At 36.7% G+C, this 10,757-nt stretch overlaps 1 protein-coding gene across 1 annotated transcript; it reads left to right on the top strand.

Moving 5' to 3' along the window:
* The first annotated feature begins 4,538 nt into the window (after positions 1 to 4,538).
* LOC126382174 (single-pass membrane and coiled-coil domain-containing protein 4) lies at positions 4,539 to 5,742 on the top strand. The gene is made up of 2 exons (XM_050031961.1): positions 4,539 to 4,695; positions 4,808 to 5,742. Exon 2 carries the CDS (start codon positions 4,813 to 4,815, stop codon positions 4,993 to 4,995), a length of 183 nt encoding a protein of 60 aa, XP_049887918.1. The 5' UTR covers positions 4,539 to 4,695; positions 4,808 to 4,812; the 3' UTR covers positions 4,996 to 5,742.
* The last annotated feature ends 5,015 nt before the right edge of the window (positions 5,743 to 10,757 follow it).

The raw sequence follows: 10,757 nt of genomic DNA, 5'->3' as shown, positions 1-10,757 counted from the left end.
TTAATTAAATGTTGTGAAACATTAATAATTTTATTTCTATAAAGTCGTCCTTTGCAGCTGTACAAAATAGAAATATTCATTATTCACCATTTTTTAAATTTTAATCATCTCATACAACCTTAGAGCAATACTGACTTCACCAAAGAGGATATAACTACTATGTTTAGTGATTCCACTGTTGCTTTATTGATTATTTATTCATCCAACAGTTTTGCGGGACGCTTGTGCTCCGATCCGCGGAGGTCCGTGTTGCTCTATGCACTTGTGTGAGGAAAGGGTCTGGAGACCCAGAGGTAGTATTATTATTTATTCGTTTCTGGCGGGAATCTATAGCATATGGATTCAAATTCATAATTACTATTTTTATGTGCATATAGTAGGACTCCGGTGGACTAGAGGTGCATATATCGTGGCCATATCATAGAATTGATCATTTCATGAAATGATCGACCATTTCATGAAATGGTCGTATTTCATGAAATAGAACAACATTCGTTGGCCACATCATGATGTGGTTTGGCCAGATCAATGAACATATCGTGGCCATATCATAGAATTGATCATTTCATGAAATGATCGACCATTTCATGAAATGGTCGTATTTCATGAAATAGAACAACATTCGTTGGCCACATCATGATGTGGTTTGGCCAGATCAATGAACACAAAACGTGTGCGTTACCCCAACAAGAAAGTATCTCCTAGAGTTATATGAGTAGAACGTATAGTTGGTGCCTTATCTGCTGTAAATGTGCCCCCACATAAAAAATGTGTGCCCCCTGTCGTTTCGAAAAAAAATCGAAAAAACGATTCTTGCTGGGGTAACGTTTTTCTAGCAGGAAAATTCTAAACGAATGATCGGAGAGAGAAAAACTGTGCATGGCCAGATAGCTTATATGTGTGCCAAAATGTGCCCCCAAAAATATAATCTGTGCCCCTTCAGATTTTCGAGATATTGCATTTCCTGCTGGAGTAACGTTTTGATGAATAGTATATCTCTAAAACCATTGCATGTGCCCCTGTAGAATAAACATACGCGAGTAGCTCTTAATGTGTGCCCCTTTGTGCCCCAATTAGATTTTAGAAAATATTTATAGTTTTCAAGTTATCGCGGTTTTATGAAAACCCGAAAAAACATCGCAGCGCCTAAATGAGACAAGGCATAACTTCGCTGAAAACTGTATTCGGTCTTTCTTGACGCTAATAATAACCATACAAAGTTTCAAAAATGTTCATGCATGCGTTTTTGAATAATCTTGCTAAAAGTAAAAACGATGGTGTCATAACTTTGACGGCAAAATACAAGGAACTGGCACAATCCCAGATGTGTAGGTGTAAACCAAAATCTTGTGCCTTTAGTCAAAAATATATGGTGAAAATATTGAGCTTCAAATGTTACGCATTAAGTAAATATAAACAAAAAACCAAAATATGTAAACAACGGCTGGTTATCCGACCAAATCTGAATGACTACTAAAAAGCGACGGATTCATACTTAACGAGGACCTTCTTTATTGGACGTATTATACCTAAGGTGTTGTCCTTACAGTCGCGTTCAAAAGTTTTGAGGGCTAATTAAAAAATATATTAAATGCACCTTGTGACTATATAAATGAAACAGCTTGTTGATGTGGAAATTATTATTTACATTAGTATAAAAATACAGGTATGTCACAAAACAGTTTGGTCACGATTTTGAGCATGTTACTTAGTCACATGTACATTTTATTTGAAAATGGCTCTTATAAATGTACTTAATCATGTGTAAGGTCATAGAAACAGCTATTAAAATATAATCCAATAACAACTTTATTTTATTAGTTATTACTTTTCTACTTCAGTGTACTCAGGCACAACACGTGTGAACCGGTTAGTGAGTAAAGTAAAGAAGGTCATCGATATGTATGAATCCGTCGCTTTTTAGTAGTCATTCAGATTTGGTCGGATAACCAGCCGTTGTTTACATATTTTGGTTTTTTGTTTATATTTACTTAATGCGTAACATTTGAAGCTCAATATTTTCACCATATATTTTTGACTAAAGGCACAAGATTTTGGTTTACACCTACACATCTGGGATTGTGCCAGTTCCTTGTATTTTGCCGTCAAAGTTATGACACCATCGTTTTTACTTTTAGCAAGATTATTCAAAAACGCATGCATGAACATTTTTGAAACTTTGTATGGTTATTATTAGCGTCAAGAAAGACCGAATACAGTTTTCAGCGAAGTTATGCCTTGTCTCATTTAGGCGCTGCGATGTTTTTTCGGGTTTTCATAAAACCGCGATAACTTGAAAACTATAAATATTTTCTAAAATCTAATTGGGGCACAAAGGGGCACACATTAAGAGCTACTCGCGTATGTTTATTCTACAGGGGCACATGCAATGGTTTTAGAGATATACTATTCATCAAAACGTTACTCCAGCAGGAAATGCAATATCTCGAAAATCTGAAGGGGCACAGATTTTATTTTTGGGGGCACATTTTGGCACACATATAAGCTATCTGGCCATGCACAGTTTTTCTCTCTCCGATCATTCGTTTAGAATTTTCCTGCTAGAAAAACGTTACCCCAGCAAGAATCGTTTTTTCGATTTTTTTTCGAAACGACAGGGGGCACACATTTTTTATGTGGGGGCACATTTACAGCAGATAAGGCACCAACTATACGTTCTACTCATATAACTCTAGGAGATACTTTCTTGTTGGGGTAACGCACACACACAAAACGTTTAACGATATGACCAACTAAATGCATGATTACTTCATGATATGGCCAAACGTTAGCGATCATATCGTAAAATAGTAACATTATCCACCGGTAGTGGCGCTGGTGTCGCTTTGTTTATGTTTTGCATAATGGCGGCGGACAATAATTATTCTTGTGTGAACGCGAATAATACGAATAATAATGAGCAAATACAAGATAAAAGTGCATTGAAGCAATGTTTTGACACTAAAGTGAAAAGAAAAACTCGTATTAACAGTAGACAGCAACTTTATTTTTATTTTTAGGTTATATGGCAAATAATGAAGGTCGAGTGACCACGCTACGTAAATCAATGGACTATTATTGGATTTCAAAATATGATATAATTAAAACTGCAAATGAAGAGATATTAATTTTAAAAAAGAAAAATATAGACGATCCTACTGTCCGTAAAGTTTCTTTTTTTGACGTGACTTATTGTAGATTTGCCGCAGATGGCATTAACTACTTGAAACGGGATTCTATTAAAACGCATAAATGTTTTTGTCATAATTTAAATTATCATAATCCTTTTTTTTATAATTTTTACAAGGCATAACAGTAGGTTAGGGTGCTGTGCGATATGATCGCTAACGTTTGGCCATATCATGAAGTAATCATGCATTTAGTTGGTCATATCGTTAAACGTTTTGTGTTTGTCGTGGCCAGATCATAGAATTGACCATTTCATGAAATGATCGACCATTTCATGAAATGGTCGTATTTCATGAAATGGCCAACTTCAACTGACCATATCGTTTAAACGTCAGCGTTTAATGATATATCCATCCACGTTTGGCCATATCATTAATGTAGGGTGTCCATGATAAGTGGTGTAATAAAAACGCGAAATAAGGTAGGAAATAATGTATTACTCTAGTACAAAGTACAAAAATGTTTAAAAGTCAAATAAAAATTAAAAACTCATTTTCGATTAACGGAGTGTTGATGTAGTTGACATATACGCCGTAACTGCATCTCGCTTTGAAGTCGTCGTCATATTTTTTGACACTATTTCATGCCATTGGTCATCATTCAGTATACTTTTTGTGTGTAAGATAAAAATAGTGGCGGCGTAGGGGTGGCCCAAGGGCCACCCCCGCCGCACCCTAACCTACCGTTATGCCTTGTAAAAATTATAAAAAAAAGGATTATGATAATTTAAATTATAACAAAACCAGTATGTTTATCTTACACACGAAAAGTATACTGAATGATGACCAATGGCATGAAATAGTGTCAAAAAATATGACGAAGACTTCAAAGCGAGATGCAGTTACGGCGTATATGTCAACTACATCAACACTCCGTTAATCGAAAACGACTTTTTAATTTTTAATTGACTTTTAAACATTTTTGTACTTTGTACTAGAGTAATACATTATTTCCTATCTTATTTCGCGTTTTTATTACACCACTTATCATGGACACCCTACATTAATGATATGGCCAAACGTGGATGGAAATATCATTAAACGCTGACGTTTCAACGATATGGTCAGTTGAAGTTGGCCATTTCATGAAATACGACCATTTCATGAAATGGTCGATCATTTCATTCAATGAGACCATTTCATGAAATGGTCGATCATTTCATGAAATGGTCAATTCTATGATCTGGCCACGACACATATAAATTTTATCGAAAAATTTACATGCATTGATTTTATTTTAAAAATCGATCTATTAGGAAGTTGGAAGCACAGTACTGTCACATTTGACAGCTATACGTATATCACTAAGGCTTGGCAGTGGCAGCATGGTAATAAAGATCGTAGCCTGGAAAAAAACTGGCAGCTGTCAGTTGACGACAATAACATTTGTTCGCTGGTTTGTTGACGTGTTTTCGATTCGCCATAGAAGTTTTGGAGAACTAGATTTTCGTTGATAATTAAGTTATATTAAACAATTTTGTTTGGGCCACGACATTTTACTAACACGGTATGTATTTTACATCCGATAGAAAGCATTTCTATTATGTTCCGCTTGTACTTTCTAAATAATACTGTAAAGACGTGGCAGTGTGTAGAACATTCTGTGTATTATATTTCAGTTGCAATGAGGAAGCTGAAGGGAACAGTTAAAGAGACGGCGCGCCAGAAGAGGGAGAGGAAGCAGGAGTTCGCAAAAATGCGGCAACAAATCAACACAGTAGTCTTGCCCACCTTTGCGGTGATATTCCTCCTCATTTGCATTTACGTTTACTTTAAGACCAGACCTACATCAATGCAATACGCGTGAAGCAGTTATATAATGCAGATACCTTTATTTATTGTTGAGTGTACATAATAAATTATATTTGTATATTGAATCAGGCCAGCATTAAAATCTTTTATTGAGAAATGTATTTATTATGGTTGTGACTTATATGAGGAATTAAGGAGCATGAAAGTTGGATTGTAATGTTTAAAATGTCTAACGCCTTTACTGTTGCAGTATTGTAGTAAAATGTTCAGTAGTATCCATCGGATATACATTTTGAGTAATTACTTGTTTCAGAATGGTTTTATTACATTCCAGAATTTAACATATCAATTTAATGTAAATATTAGATATAAATAATATATTTATTAAATTAAATAATTGTTGTTTCGTAATTTATGTAGAAGCCTTTTTCACAATTTGGAACATGCTGTTGTACATAAACCCACTACAGTCATAAGTTGCTTTTATTAGAATCGTTGTGCAGTCAATGAGGATACCTCTAGGGCTTTGTTTGTTTTCGAGAGTAATAATTTTACAGCACACTCACTAATGTTTATTGATTTGTACATGTAAATTGATAAGTGTACAATTGATTACTGGAACAACTAGTTCGGGTTATTACAGCTCACATTTATTTTAAACGTGACTAATTTGACAACTTGAAGATTGCTCTAAAATAAAAACTACATAATCTTATTTATTAGTTAGTTTTAGTTGATATATTTTCTGTTTAAAAATAGTTCACAGATACTTATTACTAAAATTAAATAAAATTTATCATTATGTGTTCTCATAAAACACACAGTGTATTATGAAGAAGCTGTCTATGAATTTCACCTTTTATAAGATAGAAGAGTACAAACATACCTGAATTCTCCTTGTGTTTGTGTTTTCTGTCTCTTTCTTACTCACCGCAAGGCGCCCCCGTCATTCTTCGTCAGGCGCATTACTTGTCAAATCATAGCGTTTAAGAATTTCGCCGCGAAATGCACGTTAAGTTTTTTCTGTGCGCAATTATAGTGTTTTAACAGTGTAAAACTATCAATATTTGGATTTTTTGTGTTGGAATAGCGAGTGTCGGTGAGTACACTTTAATAATGAGCGAATCTGAGCTACGGGAGACTACCGGTGCTTCGGATGGAGACCGCGACTCTCGCCCCGCGGAGTGCCGGCAATCAACAGACGAAGAGAGCTCTTCCTCTTCTTCGGAGGATGAGGAAAGCTCTGCTTCGGTGCCTCCTAATAAGCGGAGAAAATGTAATAACTTCTCAGACCCGCGAATAGACTCGTTGATCCAACAAGTAGGGTTTATATCAGGTTATCTCACACAGTTACCGCAGTGTTTATCCGCTACTAATACTTCTCAGAGTAACATTGATCAACCGGGACCTAGTTCTAGTAGGTTCGAACAAAATCAAACACCGTTTCTCACAAATCCCACCACTCCATCGACATCCAATCTTTCTTTGGGATCTATCAAGCTAGATTTTGATGAAAAAAAGATAATACCAACAGCTGATAAGGATAGGCTTAGTGAACTTTCGCAACTGCAACAGTTTAATAGTCAGGGATGGAAAGGAATCAGGTACAAGAAAGCATTGCAATCCTATGTTGCCACTCCAGGTTTTATCGGCCTGAGGGTCAATGAAGAATTTTGTAATATCACTAAAACAAAAGACTATTTGGCATCTACTGACCAACTGTTAGCAGGAATGTCCAATAACATTTTAGAACAGAGACAATTATTGCAATCTGGACTACAAGGTATTATTGACTGGGCTTCAGCAAACCGTAACGACTTAAATGCAACAACTTTATTTGATAAATTCACTGCTGTATTTGGTCCAGGCTCTCCTTCTTACAAGAGTTTCGAAACACTTATGCAAATTACTTGTGGGAAAAGAGCAGAAAGTATTGAGATTCGTCGAGAACGCATACTAAAAGAAATTTCTAATCCAAATTTAAAAGCTATGCTCCAAAATATTCCACCCAGTTCTGAATACTTATTTGAAAAAGAGGCCCTCACTAATGTAATTCAATCTTTAGGAGGAGTTCGTTCATGGTTACAACCTATTGTGCAAACTAAACAAAAACCTACCACAGCTTCAAACAAATTTCATAATAATTACAAAAAACAAGACCATTTTGACAAAAAAGGTAAACATGAGAAAAAGAATAAATTTAACAAAAAGCCAAATAACTTTCGTAAAGGCTTCAACACCAATGTTGGTGTTGGAGAGTCCAGTGGTAAACAAAAATGACAATTATCAGAAAGAATTCCAGGGGGGGTGCCTGAAAGATCATGTTTCAGCATGGATAGAGTTAGGAGCCAATCCATTTATACTAAAGTTAATAACGAAGGGTCGCATCCCCTTCTTAACACACCCTCCATTACAATATCCCAACAAAAATGTGATAAAAAACTTTACAACGATAACAACACCGGACATGACTCTAGTAATAAACGACCTAAAAAACAAAAAGGTATTGGAACAACCTATAGAGACCAATGCGGGTTTCCATTCGAAGATATTTCTGAGACCAAAGCCAGATGGAAGTGTCCGACCCATATTCGATCTGAGGGGCCTGAACAACCATGTGTTTACAAAACACTTCCAATTAATTTCCCAAGTGGATGTGAGGGAATTTCTTCAGAACAACGATTGGCTAGTGAAAATAGACCTCCAACAGGCATATTTTCATTTGCCAATTGCTTCAAGTCACAGACGCTTTCTGCGCATAATTTACAATGGGGAAATACTGCAGTTAACGGCACTTCCATTTGGCCTGTCTTCAGCTCCACGGACTTTCGCAGCGGTTTCCAACTGGGTCGCGGAGACCCTTCGAAAAAAGGGAATGCGTCTTGTTGTTTATCTGGACGATTTTTTGATAGTCAACCAAGACCATCTCACACTAGTGGACCAGGTTGCGGAAACCTTAAGAGTCCTAGAGAACTTAGGCTGGCGCATAAATTATGGCAAGTCAGTTCTGAACCCACAACACAAACTAGAGTATCTGGGCCTAGTGTGGGATACGGAATTAAAAACAATTGCACTACCTTTAAAGAAAATACAAAAGATAAAGATGACAATAACAAAACTTTTAGAAAAAAACAACATAACTCAAAAAGAGACACAGTCTCTGTTAGGGCAACTAAACTTTGCAAATTTTACAATACCTCAGGGGAGGTTGAAATGTCGACGGATGCAAATTTTTCTCAAACAATTCAAAGGCAGACCAAGGCAGAGAAAAACTATACCCCAAAATGTACATCAAGACTTGACTTGGTGGCTAAAAAATATAAACAAAAGTTCCATTCCTCTACACAAGAGCAAGGTGACTCACTTTCTAACAACAGACGCAGCGGATGCGGGCTGGGGAGCTCACCTCAACAACCTACACTTAGCAGGAACTTGGTTACCTCACCAACAAGGTTGGCACTCAAACAAAAAAGAACTGTATGCAGTGTACAGAGCCATAAAACTAGAACAAAAACAATTAATAAATGCTCATGTACTGATACAGTCAGACAATCGAACCCTTGTTGCTTACATACGCAACGAAGGGGGTACCAAGTCGCTAAGTCTGCTGGAACTTACCACAAAACTAATGGAACTAACCGAGCAGCTCAATCTCATGCTGTCGGCCGCATACCTTCCGGGAAGGTTAAATGGAATCGCGGATCGCTTGTCGAGAAATCGACCAGTTCCAGAGTGGCACTTGTTACCCCAGGCCTCGGAGGCCATATTCAAAAAGTGGGGTGTGCCCGATATCGACCTGTTCGCGTCCAAAAAGACGGCAGTCGTCCCTCAATACGCTACGCTAGACTCCAGAGACGGGTCAGCAAACTTTTGCGACGCATTCACCCAAGTATGGAACTATCGGATAGCCTGGGTGTTTCCACCTCCCAGCATGATACCAAGAGTGTTGGCTCATCTGAACGAGGCGAGGGGAACATATATCCTAATAGCACCAACGTGGCCGCAGTGCTTTTGGATGGCGGACATCCAAGCACGGGCCCAAGAAGCTCCAATGACGATCACCAACCTACAGAACAGCTTAATAGACCAAACGACAGGACTATGTCCACCTCAAGTGGACAAACTGGCTCTTCAAGCATGGAAAATTGGGGGTGGGCAGACAAAATAGGGCACTGGAGCTTAAATGAAAGAAACCTTTTAAATAGTAGCTGGCGAGCTTCTACTCTTACCACATACAGTGCACCTATAAATAGATGGCTAGCTTGGTGTAAAAGTCACAATGTTAATGAAAAATATCCTCAAGGGAATAATGTCGCTAGGTTCCTGGCCAAATTATATTTGGAGGACAAGCTGGCATATAAAACCATTTTACTGCACAAATCTGCAGTTGCAACATACTGTGCAAATAACGACCAAATATCTAAAAACTTCTTCGTACATCAAATTTTAAAGGCCATTTCACATGCCAGGCCACAGCCACAGAAAGTACCAATTTGGAACACAGAAATATTATTTAACTGGCTTATAACTAATCCAAACTCGGGCTCCTTGTTTGATACATCCAGAAGATCTGCAATTATTCTCTTGCTTGCCTCCGGAAGGCGTATTCATGACTTGACACTGTTAGACATATCCCAAGAAAATGTGGAATTTTCTCAAGAACAACTAACCCTATGGCCTAAATTTGGGTCTAAAACAGATACAGGTCAAAGCAGACAGTCAGGCTGGATACTAAAGAAACATGAAAATGAAAAAATATGTCCTGTAAAACATATTCAACAACTAATCATGGTATCTGAAGCACGGAGGAGTAGTAATATTACAAGTCTATTTATTTCCATAACGGGGCAAGTGAAGCCAGCCACAAGGACGATGATCGCCGGTTGGATAAAAAGCATTTTTAGAGAGGCTGGTATTGATGCACCTCCAGGTAGCGTTCGGTCTGCAGTTGCCTCCAGGAGCTGGCTGGACAATCGACCAATCGAAGAAATCCTCAGGCGAGGTAATTGGAAATCTTCAGACACATTTACTAAATATTACCGTAGGGAGGTTAAAGAAAATGCAACTGTTAAAAATGTTGATTTACTTTATTCTAATTTTAACAGTGTTTAAAATGTTTACTCTAATTTTTGTTACATTTTCTAAATCTTTACTAATGTTAGTCACTTTATTAAGTAAGAAGAAGGTATATTTTAATAAATACTTAAAAGATCTCATTATGATTACTCAAAAGAAATAATTTTATTAAGTTTAAAACTATAATACAAATTTAATTCATTGTTATTTTAATTATAATAAGTTAAGAATTGGATAAATTCAGAGACTGATACAAAGCATTCTTTTTGATTAAACTTGCTTTATAACTTTATAGAACAATAGTAAGTAAATAAATTAAAAAACTGAAGTGTTTTAATTAAATTAATATTCTATTTAATTCATTCACATAGCGTTTAAGCTTACTTCACCAGCAGATAACAAACACATCTTCATAATACACTGTGTGTTTTATGAGAACACATAATATAACTGTTTTGCATTCCAACAAAACAATTATTATGTGTGAAATAAAACACACAGTGTACACCAAAGTGCCTTGCTGGTGTATGAAGACTATGATTTGACAAGTAATGCGCCTGACGAAGAATGACGGGGGCGCCTTGCGGTGAGTAAGAAAGAGACAGAAAACACAAACACAAGGAGAATTCAGGTATGTTTGTACTCTTCTATCTTATAAAAGGTGAAATTCATAGACAGCTTCTTCATAATACACTGTGTGTTTTATTTCACACATAATAATTGTTTTGTTGGAATGCAAAA

The sequence above is a fragment of the Pectinophora gossypiella genome, chromosome 3 (genome assembly GCF_024362695.1).
Source record: "Pectinophora gossypiella chromosome 3, ilPecGoss1.1, whole genome shotgun sequence".
Lineage (NCBI taxonomy): Eukaryota > Metazoa > Arthropoda > Insecta > Lepidoptera > Gelechiidae > Pectinophora > Pectinophora gossypiella.
Note: the sequence above shows the minus strand (reverse complement) of the source record. Positions and strands in the feature narration are given on the sequence as shown.

Coding starts and splice junctions, on each gene's coding strand:
- LOC126382174 (XM_050031961.1), top strand. CDS start 4,813: ATGAGGAAGCTGAAGGGAACAGTTAAAGAGACGGCGCGCCAGAAGAGG.